Source organism: Protopterus annectens, chromosome 2.part1 (genome assembly GCF_019279795.1).
Source record: "Protopterus annectens isolate FY-2018-M chromosome 2.part1, PAN1.0, whole genome shotgun sequence".
Classification (NCBI taxonomy): Eukaryota; Metazoa; Chordata; order Ceratodontiformes; family Protopteridae; genus Protopterus; species Protopterus annectens.
In genome coordinates, this window is record NC_056729.1 from 1,149,205,050 (window position 1) to 1,149,225,459 (window position 20,410).

At 41.1% G+C, this 20,410-nt stretch overlaps 1 protein-coding gene across 2 annotated transcripts in view; it reads left to right on the forward strand.

The window, feature by feature from the left end:
• Positions 1-20,410, forward strand: part of CLU (clusterin) — a 229,419-nt gene that overhangs the window by 87,719 nt on the left and 121,290 nt on the right. For both annotated transcript variants that reach the window (XM_044062683.1, XR_006363635.1), the window contains exon 7: positions 3,237-3,460. In XM_044062683.1, the coding sequence (XP_043918618.1) occupies positions 3,237-3,460 (224 nt within the window). The remainder of the gene's footprint in view (positions 1-3,236; positions 3,461-20,410) is intronic.

Below are 20,410 nucleotides of genomic sequence, written 5' to 3' on the forward strand. Positions count from 1 at the left end.
TGGTGATTTCTGTCTGCTAGAAAGGCAAATCTGAGTATCTCTTCTGCTACTTGTACTTTTTGAGTATTATTAGCTGAATGAAGGGAGATATAAGGTATAGCATATTCAGTCTTTGGTATCAGAATGTTTTTGACTATGGCCATATGTTCAGTTGGGGTAAGAAGGTGAGAGATACGATAATACAATTTTTGTCAGTACTTTACTGGCTATGTATTCAGTGTGTGTGTGTATTAAGGTTTAGGAGTGAGTCTAATGCAGCAACTACTGTAGGTATTTCTTATTGGTTAACATTAGGCATGGCACTCCCTTTTGAAACCTTAATGCTTATAGTAGGTAGTGTTAATCTTCTGAACTGTAGAGGAAGTCATGAAATTTGTCATAGTGCTTTTAAGTAAAAATTTGAGTTTAACCAATTTAAGATGTCAGGGGATTGTGTTTGTACTTTATCTTGTAGCGCTTAGTGCATTTTGTTAGCCTTGAGTAACAGGATATCCTCAACACACATAACTAAGTTGCATATGGGTAATTCTAGTGTAATGTCATTAATAAATACAGACAAAAGAAGAGGGTCTGTGACAGAGCCTTGCTGAAAGCCCGTACTGAGTGTTCCTTTTGCAGGTAAAAGTTATAAGAATATATTTGGAAGGCCGTATCTGGTAAATATTGTTTGAACCAAAGTATAGTATTAGCTGCAAAGTTTAGATTTTGCAGTTTTGGAGAAGATTAACTGCATCAAAGCATGTGTCATGTCAACAAAACCCCCAGCAGTGATAAGACCATTATTAATGCTAGTGTAAATGGATTTAGTGACTGAGAAGGGCTGGAGACTACTGAACAAAACCATGATGATGACCAAATAGAAGCCTGTAGTTGTTTATATTTAAACAGCCGTTGGTGTATTAGCTTTTGAAAGATTTTTGGGTACTTAACGAATTATTGCAAACAGATTTTTGAAGTTTCTCTAATTCATAATGTTACACCGAAACAGAAGGTGTTATCTGAAAAGGGAAATGTCACCATTACGATCTGCGCATACAAGCCATAAGGCATTAAGAGTCTGTCACAACATGTATGGCCACTTGTCAATTGGCTGAAATGCTTACTGCTGCTGTCAGTTTGGGCTGCGATGTAGTACTCTCCCTCCTGTTAAAATCCTGCTTCACGCAACACTAATGTACAGTGCCCCCCACACACACACACACACACACACACACACACACACACACACACACACACACACACACACACACACACACACACTCACACACACACACACACACACACACACACACACACACACACACACACACACACACACACACACATTCTTTCTCTCAAACACACTTATTAATGTTTGTCTACATGAGAGGTCGGCTGATAAGAAAGTGACCACAGAAAACCACATAGCTAGTACAATTCAGACAAACTTCGCCACATTGTACATTTACTTATGAGCACTTTCAGAGATCACCATGCATTTTCATGCCACAAAGTGTGTTCAGTTTGCAGCACAATATCTGGCCTGTATCTTAGTCTGGCTGGGCTACACATTAATGTTTTTCAAGGAAACAGATAAGTCATGCTGTATGTAAAGGGAGACAGTATGGAAAGGGAGACAGTATACCACAGTGCAAAATAAACATGAACAGCTAAGCAGAGACATGTGGTGCAGATGGACAGAAAGCTGTGCTTTAAGAATGAATTTGAGGTGGACAGTCAATGTAAGTGAAGCTAACTGACACAGCTAAGAGCGTATAAAGAAGTGAAGGAAGTGGTCTCACACTTCACTGTATGACACTCGTGAGAACATATATAAATGCTAAATCGGGTAGCCTCAATAGCTGCTATTACTGGCAAGCTGCTACTGTATGCCATAACGACATTTTGCATTTAGTTACGGCGCTAAAGGGCGCTACTCAGGAAGAGGAATTTTGCTGTTTACTTTGACTTTATTTTCTAATTTTAATCCTCAATGATTTGCCAGAAAACCACAATTATATGACAAACAGACCAAAAATATGAAACAAAAGTCTGGACATTATGTGAAAATCTGTACAGCTGACAGGTATGATTACCAATCTGAGACAAGACAGCAACAGCAGGAGACACCTGGCATTAGAGGTTAGACTGATAGCTGCTGCATGTTAAGCAGTATGGAGGCTGACAGAATCAAAGCCTGGACTACAAGAAGAGGATTGTTAGCAGGTTACAACCTATCAATGCCAAGACTAACAAGCAATATTAGTCCTCTGCATTAACTGCCAGACTTGTAAGAAACTAAATTTATGATGAAGAACATGGAAAAAGTTTTGCTTTGAAATGATGTCAAACAGTTGGCAAACTAGGTATGTGAAATTATGTGATTTTTGTAGTGAATGATTTGTCCTAAATAACACATTTATAGCAAACCTGTGATGCACTATAATACATGGCTCTGTAAGGCAATTAATGGAAAAGAACCTCAAAAGACGAAATATGAACATTATTAAATCACTATTATTTATACTGCGTTTTCCTATAGAATATATGGATAAATAACATTGTGGGTCTACTTTGATTCACTGAAAATTAATTTCACTGAATTTCAATTCACCCTCAAAATCGCTGAAAGCTCAAATCACTGAAAACTCATTTCACTGAATCACATTTCATTGAATGTAAGTACTGTTGAGCAAATAAAACATATATGCCCTTTTCCCCACTGTAGTATGATGCTGGAGTTAGTGTATATAGTTGGGGAGTTGGGGGGCACCCCCCACATTGGTGGTGTGGAGAGTTGCCCCCACCTAATTAGCTTTTATATTTATGAATCTCATTTCACTGAAAGCTAACAATATAAAACCAAAAGCAGTTGGGGGCTATGCCCCCCCACAACCCCCAATGAGGGGGGGCTGTGCCCCCAACCCCCCTATTATATATACTAACGCCAGGATTGCACTACAGTGGAGAAAAGGGCATATATGTTTTATTTGCCCAACAGTACTCACATTCAGTGAAGGGTTTTCAGTGATTTGAACTTTCAGTGATTTGGTGTGAGTGTTTTGAAATTCAGTGAAATGGGTTTTCAGTGAATCAAAGTAGACCCGACTCTGTCCACTTACCTCTTGGTAGTGTTGTCTGTATTTAAACATTTTTTTTCTTTTTGAAACACTGAAACTAGAATATTTGTATGTGTGCATTACGGTATTGATATAAAACATTTAAGTATAACAGTTTTCTGTATTTATTCTTTATAGATTGCTCAGAAAAAAGATCTAGTGACTCTCTTAGGACAGAGTATGAAGATGCCCTGAGGCTAAGTGAAAGGTTTTCCAAAGAATATGACGACTACTTGAAGAGATTTGAAGAGGAAATGCTTAGTGTCACAAGTGTAATAGACCGCATGAATAAACAGTTTGGATGGGTTTCTAAACTTGCAGAGGTCACAGGGAAGAAAGATGGAATGTTCCAAGTCACCACAGTAAGTCTACCCATGTGTGTGTGTGTGTGTGTGTGTGTGTGACTGTGTGTGTGTGACTGTGTGTGTGTGTGTGTGTGTGTGTGTGTGTGTGTGTGTGTGTGTGTGTGTGTGTGTGTGTGTGTGTGTGTGTGTGTGTGTGTGTGTGTGTGTGTGTGTGTGTGTGTGTGTGTGTGTGTGTGTGTGTGTGTGTGTGTGTGTGTGTGTGTGTGTGTGTGTGTGTGTGTGTGTGTGTGTGTGTGTGTGTGTGTGTGTGTGTGTGTGTGTGTGTGTGTGTGTGTGTGTGTGTGTGTGTGTGTGTGTGTGTGTGTGTGTGTGTGTGTATATGACCTAAGAAACCCATAACATGTAAATATGCTTATTGGAAACACTCACCAGCCAACCAAATACCATATTCTTGGGCAACTTTTACTACCCCACTGTTAACTGGGAATCATGTCCAGCACCAAACGTGCAGCACAGAAATTCATGGATTTTGTACACAGACTCCCTGGACCAGATTTTCAGTACACCGACCAAGGGTGCAAACATACTGATTCTGGTCCTCACCAATATGGGAGTGCTGCACTCCCCTTAGTGTCCTCCCTGATAGGGTCTGACCACAAAACAGTCTCCTTTAAAGTAACAATAAAACATGGAACCCCAGCTAATCCTGAAATGTTTAGGAACTACTCTGAGTGTAACTTCCAACTGTTACGTGATAACCGCATTTCAAGCCTCTATAAACTGAGAACACTGCTGCCTGCATGGAACTGTTCACATATAACCTATTTTAAAGCCATCCTGGTTGAATCACAATAACAATTGACTGTATAACCAAAGGAGGAAAATCATGGCAAACATTAGGAGGTGCAGCACCCAGCAAGATAAAAGCACTTTCATCAAACTAAGCAAACAACTCAGAGGAAAAAAGTCTACCAAAGCAACCCACATTTGAGGTAAGTTTGACTTCCCAGGCCCGGGACAACCACAAGGCATTGTTTATCTACATCAAAGGCAATATGAGATTGTGTGCAGAGCTCATTGTTAATAAAGCCACTTGTACTGAACCAGAAGATACAGCAAACCAACTGGCAGACAAATTTAGCTCCAACTTTACTGCTCTGTCTCCCCCTCAATGTCCCCTCCAGAAATACCATAAAATATAACTCTTTCTGCTACCACTAGGGAACAGGTGCTGGGACCACTCCTTTTTAGCATTAACTTCTCTGAAATCAAGACCAATGTCAAGGGCCTCTGGCTGACCAAATTTGCAGATGATTGCAAACTAGGAGCAGTCATAGAATCCCCTACTGCCTGTAATGTTCTCCAAGAAGAGCTGTCACACACATATAATTTGTGTCAGAGACATGGACTAAAACTAAATGCCAAGAAATGTATAATAGTATCCTTTGGGAAGTCATCCTCTCATGGTAACTATCATTTTGACAACACACCTAATAGTCAACCTAGTATTCAGGGACTTGGGGACACACATCAACAGTAATCTAGCCTTTGACCATGCTTATACAGTAGAGAGAAATCATTCTATGTTGTGCAGTTTATGAACAAAGGTATGGCATCTAGGTCCAAGGAGGTCATTGTTCTACTGTATTCGGCATTCATCAGCTGTATCACTAAGTAAAGTGCCCACTTTGGTATGTAGCTAACCAGAGACATTCAACAACTGAAACATCCACAGTCTCCTCACTAAAAAAAATACATAGCATAAATAGCATGTCCTATGCAGACCTCCTCAAAACCCTCTCCCTATATACTGCTTCCTACAGGACCTTTGCCTGGCATACAAGACATTGTCAGACCCCACAATGATGGACCTCCTGCATATCTGCAAAACAAATAGCACCATAATTGTACATTCTAAAGACTTATACCATGCCTGTGATATAAATAGGACCTGTTGGAGAGATAGTTATCTATTTCAGAGATTACCCCTTCTCTGGAACAGGCTCCCCATCCATTTGAAGCAACGTTTCTTCCTAACCTAATTCATTCACCTTTGTCTCTAATGGACCAAAGCAGCCTGTAAATGGCTCATCTCCCAGGCCCCTGCTTGTAAATATTTAATCTCTCAAGCCCCTGCTTACACTTTATCAAGGTCAAGGATACTAGGCTTAAAAAGGCCCTAGCACACCTATGAATCTATATATATATATATATATATATATATATATAGGTAACTTTCAGAAGATTGACTTTTGAGCAGAAAGTTGTACTTCATATGATCCCCTTTCTGAAAAGTCGAAGTATTTGCATGGGGATCACGGTACAGTGGGGATAAGAAAATAATGTAGTGTGATCTCCGAATTGGTATATATAATATGCCATCCTGCATAAACTCAGATTTAGATTGTTCTGTTATATTCAGTTTTTCAGAAACATGATATTATGGTCACAACCATATGAAGTTCAACTTTCAGAAAAGTTGATCTTCTGACAAAGATTCAAATTTATCTATCAGTAGAGTAGTGTGCTAGATTCAGAAAACATAGCCATATTGTGCTAAGTGAGTTTGTGTGAAAGCCAGCCACTTGCAGGGTTTGTGCAACTCAGAAACTCCTCTACATGAAGTGGCTGGGTCAAATAATGTGATTGACAGTATTATATGCTAAATACTGTAAAATTAAGTGTGACATATGATAATGAGGCAAAACATGATGGCAGAATGCTTCAGAAATGTCTACATGCCTGACAGCAATGATGGGCTCAGTTTAGATATTAGCTTGGCCATATGCCTATGTTTAGATGGTGCAATTATGCAAATAGGCTTGAGTTTGCCACAGCCATTGTAAATGTGTATATCCAGGAAGCTCTTATTACAGTTACTTTGCCCAGTGGTATGCAATATTGCCTCCACAGGCACAGGGTCATCTGACCATGCTTAACAATTTGTGCCCTTCACAACACTAGCAGAGTGGACTGGTACTGTGCAGATGGGGACATCATGCAAAAAATTGTGAAAATATGATGGCCTCATCTACAGCTCCAAGTTTTGGAGTACCTGTATCAGTGGATACAAACATATGTGTGGCTCTACATATATTAGCTAGAGGGACCTTTCAGTGATTTTTCTGGGAACACAGTGGGAATATCTTATGCATCTGCTTCAAGAGTACTTCATCAGTGCCTCAGTACTATGCCTCGGTATGAGGGAAAACACATATAGTTCCCACATACCTCAGAGGAGAGAGCTAACCCCATGTGGGAGTTCTCTGATATAGCCTGTTTTCAAGAGGTTCTGGGGGCCAAAGACTATAATTACACTGAAATAAAGACCCCACCTGATGAACAGAAAGGAGGTACGTAAACCACAAAGGGTATAACTTCAACTGCCAGGTGGCCTCTAATGCACAGGGTATCTGAGTCACTCAGTTTGTATGATAAGCAAACCTGAAGTATGTTGGAGATTTCTACATAATGTTGTGCACACACATGAGCACCTTTGGGCAGCCAGTTATTTTAAGGATGAGATAATATCAGTGTCAGTTGCACAACAGGTGACACACTTGCCTTTGCTACAGAAGGCTGTGCTTTCTATTCCCACACCAGGCAGATGGAGTTCTGATACTGCTGTGCAGGATAAGGGGAGTGCTGTAATCCCGAGTTTGTCATCCTTAAGATGAGATGTTAAACTGAGGTCACATCTTCTTGAGTTGGAGGTAGCTCAGGTAGATGCAGAAGAACCCATGTCACCTATTCAAAAGTGTAAGGGAAGTTCCTCAGTGCCCTGGCCAACTTTACCCTAGTAGTATAAATACCATCTCAGCTCTCCCCCATGAAAAGAGGCTACTAGCCTAGTGTGACCTGTCTGGTCAACAAAAGCTAAAAAAAAATCTACTGTTAGCCCATACTTAAACATCACTTGGAGCTGGTATAGAGTATGCATTCCCAACAGCAGACACAGGGATGGAGGGTTGCCATGTTTCCCATCTTAAAGTATCATTGGAAGAAATAATACAATACCTATATTTTATCAGGTTGCCATGCATCATGCAGATGCATTGCCCATCAGTGTCCATCATTGTGTAGATGTTGGGACATGCACAAAGTGTTTTGAGCCAACAGTCTGCCATTTTTTCCCATGATTCTTTAAGATAAGACATCATAATTGGAGATGGAGAGGGTAGTACTCCTTTTAGAGCACAGTGTTGGTGGAAGTAAGAGTCCAAGAATTTTCTGGACACCCTCCATTAGGATTACAGCCAAAGGCTCCTGCCAGAGGGCTATATCGACATCGGCTGCACATGCATCAACAGTGCCAACCCCATTACAGTAACATGAGGCATCACTTTCCTGACTTCCTGTGCCAATGGAAGGAAAATGTTAAGTAGTGCTCACCATAGGTGTACTGAAGTATTAGTACTCACCATATGTGTACTGTAAGTATTAGAAGTGTAGTGCTCACCATATGTGTACTGTATTAGTACTTTTAGCTCCCCAGATGACTTGTGCTCACCATATGTGTACTGTAAGTATTAGAACTTTTAGCTCCCCAGATGACTTGTGCTCACCATATGTATACTGTAAGTATTAGAACTTTTAGCTCCCCAGAAGACTTGTGCTCACCATATGTGTACTGTATGTATTAGTACTTTTAGCTCCCCAGATGACTTGTGTTCACCATATTGTACTGTAAGTATTAGTACTTTTAGCTCCCCAGATGACTTGTGCTCACCATATGTGTACTGCAAGTATCAGTACTCACCATATGTGTATTACTACTCACCATGTGTGTATTGTATTAGTACTTTTAGCTCCCCGGATGACTTGTGCTCACCACATGTGTACTGTAAGTATTAGAACTTTTAGCTCCCCAGATGACTTGTGCTCACCATATGTGTACTGTAAGTTTTAGTACTTTTAGATCCCCAGATGACTTGTGCTCACCATATTGTACTGTAAGTATTAGTACTTTTAGCTCCCCAGATGACTTGTGCTCACCATATGTGTACTGTAAGTATTAGAACTTTTACCTCCCCAGATGACTTGTGCTCACCATATGTGTACTGTAAGTATTAGTACTTTTAGCTCCCCAGATGACTTGTGCTCACAAGATGTGTACTGTAAGTATTAGTACTTTTAGCTCCCCACATGACTTGCCACAGTGTGCTACCATCAATTTGTTATGCATTTTTTTATTTCTCTAGCCCCTGAAGAGATTGAAAAGAATAGGCAGATGCACAACAGCAGGCAGCAGTGCCTAAAGGGTGCCAGGGTGAGTATAATGCTGTCATAAAAATGGCCATTTTTTAATAGTAACAGTAATAGGCATTAAAAAATAATGTACAATTTCATACACCAGTGCCACATCTGTCAGTACTGGCATAGCTCAAAGTTATCAGTAGGACTAAGCAATGTTAGAAGTGTGTTTTCATTCTTCCTCTTGTATAGGTTGGCAAGTGGATCTTCATGTTAAGTGTCTTTGTGTTCACACTGATGAGGATGTCAGTGGGTACAGTTCCCGTACACTGACTGCTGTGCCCATGAAAAATAGTATATGTTTACTTTTCTGACCAGTAGTATCACTGTGGCAGTACACAGCAAGATCAGATCATCATTTGTTAGTAGGACTGGCCATCCTTTGCCTAGCACCTGTGTAAGTAGCATGCGTTTAGGTACACATTGAGCTGCATAAATAGCCCCAGCCATTGATCTTCTGTTTGCAAATCAGCATGTCAGGCGAGTTGTTTCAACCTCCTAAATATATATTTATATTTATATCAATATTTATATAGATATAGATATATACATATAGTTGTATTTATCTGTAGATAGACAGATATAAAGGCTTCCGACAGCCATGATTGTTTAATGCTTTGCATAGTGTATTCTGGTGTATTCTGTTTAACTGCATCATTAACAACAATGGTTACAATGCATTTTTCATTGTGCTTGTATTTCTTTTCTCCCATCCTCTTTATCAATATCCTTTCTCTTACATATATTTCTTAAGTTTACATGTTTTGTTTCTCCGTCTCTCATCCAAAGATTCCTGGACTCCATTAAATGTAAACCCCCTTGACCAAATAGTGAATACGCTCATTAAAAGATTCAACATACTGGACCCCTTGCTCACAAATATTGGAGACCATAGCATCCCCCCCCCCAAATGTCTCGTCCTTCCTGGTAAAGTCTGACCATAATGCTGTCACCTGTGAAATCAGAATCAACTCCGTAATCCCATTAAAGCCAGTAATGAATAGCTCCTGTTATTAAGTGATGGTCTTTCAAAATTCAGTGTCCTTCCACACCCTGAGAACACACCAACCTATGCTATATTGCTCTCAGAAACTGTGTACAACCATGTCAGTGGCTGCATAGAGGCTATTGTACCTAGCAAACGTAAGCCCAGGAGTAGCCCCAAAAACAAACCACACTGGTGGCATCCCAAATTACAGGATATACAGCAAAAGGAAAATATGGCAATAAAGATAAGATAAAAACTCTCCTCAAAGTAAATAGGCAACTGAGAGGGCTAATTAGGTCAAGCAAAGCCAACTTTGAGATTAAGAAAGCACCCAGGTGAAAAATAACCATAAAGCCTTCTACATCTATATCAAAAACCTCAACGGCAGCCCACAGCAATGTGCAGAACAGGTGGTTAATGATGCCACATTCACTGAACCTAGTGATATAGAGAACCTGTTAGTGGACAAATTCATTTCTAAGTTTACTTTCCCTCACCTCCCAACCACCCCCCCCCCCCAGAAATACCCTCAAACATAATCCCACCAACTATAATTAGAGAACTTGTATTTGGTGCACTAACTAAAGACAAGCACACAGCCTTAGTAAGCCAGGAGCCCCAGTAACATCCCAGGATGGCTCCTGAATAGTCTAAAATACAATTTATCAGGTATCCTGGAGTCATTATTTAACTATAGTCTTAAAACAGGATTTGGCCATATAGGTGTTACCAGGTTCATAGGTGTGTTCTAGGCTAATGGCTCTGGAGCCTTTACAAGCCTAGCCCATAGAATTACCCTGGCATCATGCCACCCGACCTTAGTTCCCAGTGCCTCTGTCGGGTAGAGCCACTGGAGTGATCCCCGGAGTGAATTTTCTATTTCCCATCCAATCATCAAGATTTCTCTTGTAGAGGGTCAGTGAGGTATAGGTTCATAGGTATGTTCTAGGCTCCATATGAATGGAGGACTGTGATGGTCATCTCCTTTCATAGGTTCGTAGGTTCATAGATTGGTATTAGGCTATCGGCCCTAGGGCCTATAGAAGCCTAGCCATAACAATTCCCCGGATATTTCTTCCCACAATATTTACTTCCCTGGACCCCTCTCTAGCAGGGTGACTGACGTGATCCCTGAGGTGAATTTCCTATCTCCCATTCAATCATCAAGGTTCTTTTTGAAGAGGGCCAAGGAGGTGCTCTGCTTGACATGTATGGGCAGTCTATTCCAGAGTATGGGGAGTCTCTGGGTCAGGAACCTATCCCTCCAGCATGTTTTGTTCATTGTGATGACAAGGTTTAGATCCCTGGAGCATGTGGCTCTGAGGGATTGAAATTACTTTAAGTGGAGCATGTCCAACAGCTCAAGGTTTGACATGGCCTTGTATATTAAGCAGAGATTGCCTCTGAGTAGACGATATGCCACAGAGTATAGCTGGAGTTTTTTTAGACGGTCAGCATAGGGCATCTGCTTTAGGCCTGTGATTATTTTAGTGAGGTATTTCTGTGGCCTTTCCAGCTGTTGCAGATGTCTTGTGAGGTACATACCAAATGGGGCGTTGTATTCTATAATGGGTCTAATGAGGGATGAGTACAGTGGGACAATGACCTCCTTTTTTCTGGCTGAAAAGCCCTTAGTGATGAGGTGTGCCACATAGAAGGATTTCCTGACTGTTGTGACGATTTGGTTATCAAAGGTGAGACCACTGTCCACCTGTGTCCCTAAGTCTCATCACACTTTCATTGTTTAGTGTACTGCCACCTATGTGGTAATTCATGGGGACATGTTTTTTCTCAAAGGGGATAACTATACATTTCTTGGCATTAAACTTGAGGCCATGGCTCTGGCACCAAGCATCTGTTTCTGTAATGCCCTTTTGTAGAATATCCACATCATTTGGGGATTCAATAATGGCTCCCAGTTTGCAGTCATCTGCAAACTTTGTTAGCCAGAGTCCCTTAGTGTTGGCCTGTACTTCACAGTAGATGCCAAACAAGAGCGGTCCCAGGACTGAACCCTGAGGTACTCCATTTGTCACTTGTCTGGAGCTGAATTTGGAGTCTGCTACTTTTGCAGTCTGGTTCTGTCAGTAAGCCAGTTGGCAACCCATCGAGTAATGTAGGGATTTATGCCCAGCTTAGTGAGTTTATCTATGATTCCAGAGTGGGGGATGGTGTCGAAGGCCTTGGCGAGGTCCAGATAGGCTGTGTGGACCACCTTACCCTCATCCACAGCTCTGGAGATGGATTTGAAGAAGTCAATCAGGTTCAGGAGACAAGATTGGCCCTTCACGAACCCAAACTGGGTGGGGTCCAGTGTTTGAAGGTTGCCAATGTTTTTGTTTATAAGTTCCATGATAATGCGTTCCATGCCCTTGCAGATCAGGCTTGTCAGACTGATGGGATGGTAGTTCCTGGGATCCAAGGTGGATCCCACCTTGTGGAGTGGAATAACTGTAGCTGTGCACCACTCACTGGGCATAAAGCCTGAGCTGAGGCTATGATTAAACATGACACTTAGCTGAGGTGCCAGTTCACATGTTGTAGTTCATGTAGTACACAGCCCAGGATGTGATCTGGTCCCATGGATGCTGTATTCTTAGCTTTGGAGAATGCGGTTTCTACCTCTGTGGTCGTGATTACTGAAATTTGGCAATCTTTTGGTATTGAGATGGGCCCTTTAGGGGATGAGAAGGGGGTAGAGTTGGCACTAAATTGATCTGCCAGATCCTTGGGGTCAGTATATTTAATGCCATTTTGTTGTAGCTCAGAGCAGATTTGAGCATTGCCATTTAGATTCTTGACATAACTATAGGATGCCTTGTGGTTGTCTTTGGAATCGTTGGCAATTTTATTTTCGTAACTAGCTTTGGAGGATTTTATGAGGGATCTCAGGTTCTTACTGAGGCTGGTAAGGGAGTTTTTTGCATCCTGGTATTTTCCTCTTTTCTACAACAGTTTCTTCTTTCTGTTGTATAGTTTGTTTATGGCAGGGGACCACCAGATTGGCTTCCTTTTTTTGGAGGAGAGCATCTATTTGGGATGGCACATTTCATGCACAAGTGGATGTGCTCGTACAGTGCCTTAGTGTAGGATTCAGCAGTCGAACTTTCAGCTCCCATGTGCATAGGTGCCATGAAGTTTGTCGCTTCTGACTCGAGTAGCATGAAGCTGGCTTTGAAGAAGTTTTTTACGGAGGTTTCCTTACTGGGGGGTGGGGGTGGGATGTGGATGTCAATGGTGATTTGCTTATGGTCAGACCTGACCAATGAGGGGGTGACCACTGGTGTGGAGCATCTATCTCCTAGGTGGAACCTTCAACAGATCTCGGAAACCACAGACCCATTAGTTTGACTAGTCTTACTTGCAAAACCATGGAAAAATACCATAAAAAGGACCAAAAATGACATAGGAGACCTCCCAACCATGGATTCATCCCAGTTTGGCTTTGTCAAAGGAAGGTCATGCTTACTGAATCTGGTGGACTTATTTAAAAAGGTCACTAAGGCAATGGGTGAGGAGAAAACTGTGCATATGGCCTACCTAGATCTAGCTAAGGAATTTGATACAATACCCCACTCTGGTATTGTCAACAAAATTACAGAAATAGGTATAAACCCCTTTATAATAGGCTGGATAGCTAACCGGCTCACTGATAGGATCCAGTAGCTTAGAACCAGTAAGGCAACATCCACAAAGAGGCCAGTCAGCAATGTAGTGCCCCAGGATTCTGTTAGGCCCACTCCTCTTTGGCATCTACTTCTCAGATGTCAAAACCAATGTCAAATGCCTCTGGCTAACCAAGATCACAAATGATTGCAAAGTGGGATCAGTCGTTGAATCCTTCCAAGACAAGAACACCCTTCTGGAAGGTCTAATACACTCAAAACACTTGGTGGCAAAGCCAGGGCTTAAAAATACCAATAAATGCATTATAGTACCTTTTGGGATGTCTGCTAACTCAGATAACTATCTTCTTCTTCTTTCAGCTTTTTCCCGGTTAGGGGTCACCACAGCGGATCACCTGTCCGCTCATGATTGGCTACCCCAGATAACTATGTCATCAATAAAAAGTTGATTCACTAGCCAGGGATCTGGGAACTCATATTAATAGTAACCTAACTTTTAACCAACGTGTCCAAGGTAAGAAAATCCTGTGTTGCTCAACTTGTAAGCAAGGGCATAGCATCTAGGTCCAGAGAGGTTGTCATATCACTGTACTTGGCCCTCATCAGGCCCATCATAGAGTATAATGCCCTCTTCGGTATGTATCAGATGAGACACATGCAGCTACTGGAACATCCTCAAAGGTTCCTTACAAAAAGAATACAAGAAGTAAACAAAATGTCCTATGCTGATCACCTCAAAGCCCCATCTGTTTACTCGGTATCATACAGACTTCTTAGAGGTGTTCTTTGCCTGGCATATAAGGCATCCCTGGACTCTGTTTTGATCAACCATGTGCACATCTGCAAAACAAACAGCAGCAGAACTACTAGATTAAAATACCTAAATTTTGCTTGCAACATAAATAGGACATGTTGGAGAGACAGATATATTTATCAGAATTCCATCTAGAACAGGCTCCCCAGCCATGTGAAGCAGAGTTCCTCCCATATCCCTGTTTAAGTGCTACTTGGACCAGTGGATGGGTAATTGGAATTTCACCCTTGATCTGAGTGTGACTCCTGTGTCTCTGGACAGAAGCAGTCAGTAAATCACCCCCCTATAAATCAAATGTAAGTCAAATTTGTGGGTCACCTTTGGGTTGCACAGCTAGGCTTATGAGGGCTGTAGTAGTCTTTAGCGTAATATACACCTGTGAATCTATGAACCTATGAACTGTTAGATGCAGCAACACAGCAACCTGCAGCAGGCCTGCTGGCAAGGCCTGTTGTCCCCCCACAGGTGTCAACAGCAGCAATGCCACCTTCAGACCCCCACTACCACCACCACCCTTCCACAGTTGTGTCTACACCTCCTACCCTACCTTTACCACCTGTGTCAGGTAGACCTCACTGGAAGCTGGTACAATGGTGTTGGCCAGTAGCAGTGTAAGTAGAGGTAACACCTTTGTCACCCATCAGCAGCTAGCAAAGATTTTGGGGGATATCATCGACAGGAGGTTGGATGCCCACATTGGTCACATGGAGACCATGCTCCTGTAACATGAGTTGTGTCCTTACCCAACAATGGCTCCACCTTTTGAGCCAAGACCCATTGTTGTCACTACCCAGGGTGACAAGTAGTCTCCCATTGAGTCTCAGTTGGCATAGGCTGCATCTGAGAATACCCAGTCCAGTCACCAGACCTGGTGTTCCCCTCCCTATTGTGTCCATCCCCATCCCTGTTGGTTTAACAGTCTTGCTTTTATTATTGTCTCCCTTCTGTTTATCTGATGTATCCTTCAGCATTGTGCTCTTCTCCATCATTGTGTTACCTCACATCCTGTTAGTCCTACCTGCCTTTCTTTGCTACCTAATCTATATCTTACCTTCCCCTTACTTCCCTTCCTTCCTTCCTTCCACAACTTTTCCTTCTCTTAAAAAAAGAGGGCATCTGTCTCACAAAAGTGAAATCGCTTACCTCACCTCCATCCTTTTCATTCATTACTTGCTCACCTACTGTTCTACACTCTGTTTGCCTTCCCTTTTCATCTCCATTCTGTACTCCTATTTCCAACTATTGATCTGCCCAAAACCTAAAAACATCACACAAATGACAAAGAGTTCATTAAAAAAAAATTTTTGTGGTTGAACGGTGCTTGATGGGGTCTCAAGAGCACCACCAATAAACAATGTGATACAGTTATTGCCATGGGTTGTGCAAATGAGCCATGTGCCTTTGCACAACAGTTGTTATTTATGAAATGGAGTAAAGCTTATGCCTTTATTCTGACTTCTGCCATGGCTTGTCTTGTTAATAACACGTTTTGTTGACTGTCAGTGCTCAGAGGTGAGTCTTCCAATCCACTAATGGTTATATCTTTTGTTATTTTACTTCTCCACCTCCATTCTGTCTGCGTAGCATTTTCCTGATATGTTTCCCTGACTGGAATTGTCAATGCTGTGTTTAAGAGACTATCACTGAAGAGAGTCCTGAGTTCATTTCCCTTGATGCCTGTAGGATGTTTTTTTGCATTTCTTTAGCCTTGAGTCACAACAATAACTCAAGACATTAGTGTTCATCTGTGCAACATGGTTGCATAATGACTTACAACAGCTTCCTGTACTTTACACTGCTTATAAATTGGTCTAATGTAATTTTCTCATGGGTCCTCCATGGGGTCTCAAGAGCACCACCAATAAACAATGTGCTACAGTTATTGCCATGGGTTGTGCAAATGAGCCATGTGCCTTTGCACAACAGTTGTCATTTATGAAATGGAGTAAAGCTTATGCCTTTATTCTGACTTCTGCCATGGCTTGTCTTGTTAATAACACGTTTTGTTGACTGTCAGTGCTCAGAGGTGAGTGTTCCAATCCACTAATGGTTATATCTTTTGTTATTTTACTTCTCCACCTCCATTCTGTCTGCGTAGCATTTTCCTGATATGTTTCCCTGACTCGAATTGTCAATGCTGTGTTTAAGAGACTATCACTGAAGAGAGTCCTGAGTTCATTTCCCTTGATGCCTGTAGGATGTTTTTTTGCATTTCTTTAGCCTTGAGTCACAACAATAACTCAAGACATTAGTGTTCATCTGTGCAACATGGTTGCATAATGACTTACAACAGCTTCCTGTACTTTACGCTGCTTATAAATTGGTCTAATGTAATTTTCTCATGGGTCCTCCATGGGGTCTCAAGAGCACCACCAATAAACAATGTGCTACAGTTATTGCCATGGGTTGTGCAAATGAGCCATGTGCCTTTGCACAACAGTTGTCATTTATGAAATGGAGTAAAGCTTATGCCTTTATTCTGACTTCTGCCATGGCTTGTCTTGTTAATAACACGTTTTGTTGACTGTCAGTGCTCAGAGGTGAGTGTTCCAATCCACTAATGGTTATATCTTTTGTTATTTTACTTCTCCACCTCCATTCTGTCTGCGTAGCATTTTCCTGATATATGTTTCCCTGACTCGAATTGTCAATGCTGTGTTTAACAGACTATCACTGAAGAGAGTCCTGAGTTCATTTCCCTTGATGCCTGTAGGATGTTATTTTGCATTTCTTTAGCCTTGAGTCACAACAATAACTCAAGACATTAGTGTTCATCTGTGCAACATGGTTGCATAATGACTTACAACAGCTTCCTGTACTTTACGCTGCTTATAAATTGGTCTAATGTAATTTTCTCATGGGTCCCACAGTGGCCTGGCCATATGCATTCGCAATGAGCCTCGAGGGGATGTCTGGTTAGCAGTGTTGACTTGAGTATGATTGCAGACACAGCATTTCTTAATTCATGGGAATACTTTATATAAACATCATAAACACAGTCTCACATGTTGTTTAGATTAGATAGTGTGCTGATCTGGACCTGAGGGGAGGTGATGATGAAACAGTACTGGATAATAGAGAATTGCAGTGACAGTAGATGTTAAATACCCAAAATTCCCTGGGACTAAATGATGTGTTTAATCGAAAGTCAGTTTTGAAACTGAAACTTGTACAACAGTGGTTTTAAATATAATGGAATGATTGTATGCTGCTTTTTAGGTGTCCTGTGAATTTTATGTATTAGTATTTAATGCTAATAATTGAGTGCCATGGTAACTCCGATGAATTCTTTAATTGTGAAAGATAAATGCATTTATTGTGGTTTATTAAAAAGTTAAGCCTCCAATGAGTTGGCATTTTACAGCCTTTTTTTCTAATTGTGTCAAACTTCATTTGTAACCCTTAGTGTTATATATTGAGCCAAAGGTTGTCTTTTAAGGCTAACAATAGGATCAGGAAGTTGGCATAATGATTATGTTATGTACTTTCCAAACACAAGATGCAAGGTTTGATTCTTGCATGGGGTAACTGACTAGCATTAAAATGGTCCACAAGGGCAGAAAGATGGACAGGTATGGTATGTTGAAACTAGATATTTTTAATAGCTAATTTGTATCACATTTTAAGCAAAACTAGCTTAGCTGATATGCATGGATATATCACTTCTAATAATCTGCTCTATAACAAAAAAGACCATCACCAGAGTATCAGACAGACATACTGACATGTTCTTGCAGGCATTGGCTAACTAGCAATTAAGTGTCAAGCCTATCTTAAATGACTTCCCCATTCCATTTCAATATTTCATAGGTTCATAGGGGTACAGTAGGCTAATGACCAGTGGGGCCTTTATAAGCCTATCCAAGCATCTCAAATGTATCCCACAAGTTTGTGTGCCTTAAAGGTTATTTTAAGGGATGTATGTAAGCTAGGGTAAAATGTATAGGTTGCCTCTGTGCATTACTGACATAGGTGCTAGACCTGAGGTGTATTTCTGATTTCCCCTTCATTGATCCATGTTTTTCTTGAAAAGGGTTAGGGTAGAGGTCTGCTGCATACTAGTGCCAGTGTACAAGAACAAAGGGGACATTTGCAATAATTCATATGAGCAGTATAGAGGTATCAGACATCTGTCAAACTACATGTAAGTTCCGGTGATTGATAAATGAATATGCAGAGTAGTAGAAAGTAAGATGGGTGATGAGCAGCTTTGATTCATATCAGGATGTAGTACAACTGACTCGATGTTTGCATTGCTAAGAAGAAGCTAGAGGTGAGAGCATTCTTGGACTTGGAGAAAGCATGTGACATTGTCCTAAGAAAGCTGATTTGGGTAGTCCTGTGATGGGTCAACATCTCATAAACATTGTGTATAAGGACACAGTGACATAAATGTGAATAGTGTTTGGACTCACAGAGGGGTTACCAGTGGGAGTGCATCAGGGTTCAGTTCCGAGCTCACTGCTGTTTATACTAGTGATGGTCAACATTTGCAAATAAGTAGCAGGGACAAATCAGTACAGTTTCTGTAGACAAATGATGTGGCATTTCTGGCAGCTTTTGAACCAGAACTTCGGCAAAGTATAGGGGGAATGGCATGCAAAACTGAAGGCACATGGGATGAAACTGAGTTCAAATAAGACAGTTGTAAAGCAACAAATGGGAAAATTATTGGAAGCAGAGAACTGAGATAGAATGGAAAATAATGGAAAAAGTTAACCACTTCTGTTATCTATAAAAGGTGGTTGAGAAAAATGGAAATCTGAATGAGGAGGTCAAAGCTAGAATCACAAGGGCTACAGCCAACTACCACAGAGTGTCAGGGGTAGTGTATGACAGAAGAATGTCAAACAAGTTGAAATGTAAGGTATCCAAGACAGTTTTGTGACCAGTACTTGTGTATGGTACAAAAACCTGGGCAGTGATGGCAGAGCAGGTGAAGAAGCTGGAGGTCATAGAGATGAAGTGCCTGAGATAGATAGTAGGATGCACAATGTGGGACAGACAAAGAAATGAGGCTATAAGAGGAGAAGCCCAAGTAGCTCCAATTGCAGAGAAGGTCAATGAGAATGATTATGGTTGTTTGGGTACATCTGCAGGAAAGTAGACAGTTTGAAGATTTGTATAGACAGGAACAAAGCAACAGGAAATAAGTGCATGCAGCAAAGAGATGGTTGGATTGTGTGAGAAAAGACCTACAACAGCCATGACTTTCAAAGAAGGTAGGAGAGTGGCAGTTAATCAAGAAAGATAGCAATAGCTGACACTACACCCTCCTTGTCAAAAATGGTGGTGGTGGGGGGGTTGATGATGATGAAAAGCTACGTCATGTATCTTGGCCCGCATTCACTTTATAAGACTACTGGGGCACAATTTTTGTTTACTTCTTTTGAACTATTTATAGTACATCACTATCCTTATAATGAGAAGATCTCAACAACTTCACTCATTAGCATACATGGGGCAAACAAAGTTTTCAAACTTTATCCAGCCTAATGCAACAAGGCTAAGGGCAACTCCATCCAAGAATAACTCACTAAAACAATCAGGCTTCATTTGAAGTAAAACTTGCCACCGGGACAATGATAATAATGAAACATTTTACAACCACACCTGAATGAAGATGAAGGAATAACAATGCTAGAATAAAATGGTATTAAAATAACAGAGCCAAAGGATAGAGATAACATACTAGTATATGGATTTGGAGCAAATTTCAGATCGTAAAAGGGACCCCCATCCAGTTTACCTCCCTGCTACATGAATCACTCAGAATTATATTTGAAAGGTTGAGGAAGCCACAAAGAAAGAGAAGGAAAAGGCAAAAGAAGGAAGAAGGATGGCAAACTGGGAAGCTTAACGGTGAAATGTCTTAAATAACATTAGAGAAATAGAAAATGCATGAGATGGGAGATCAAATATGAATAGTTTTGCAGAGATGGTATCTCCCACCAAAACGTTATATAAAGAGGGAGGCAAAACAGACTTAGGATGTTGGAGATGCATGAAAGAAGAGGCAGGCATGAAACATTTGCTCTGGAGTGTTCCTGGGTGCAAAAGATCTGGACAGAGGCTCTGGAAATCTGGAAGAGGATGTATGGAAAAGAGGGACACAACTCCTGGGACTACTGCATGTGGGGTATAGGGAATAAAGAGGTAGGTTGGCAGCAAAAGTAAATGCAGGCATTAAGACTAATGGCAACAGAGCTGAATAGTGTAATAGCCAGTAACTGGAAAACAAGGGGTGAGTGCTATAAAAGGGAGTCGGACAATCAGAAGATTTATGGGCATTGTACAAAGTATAAAGCAGGAGAAAATGAAAGGGT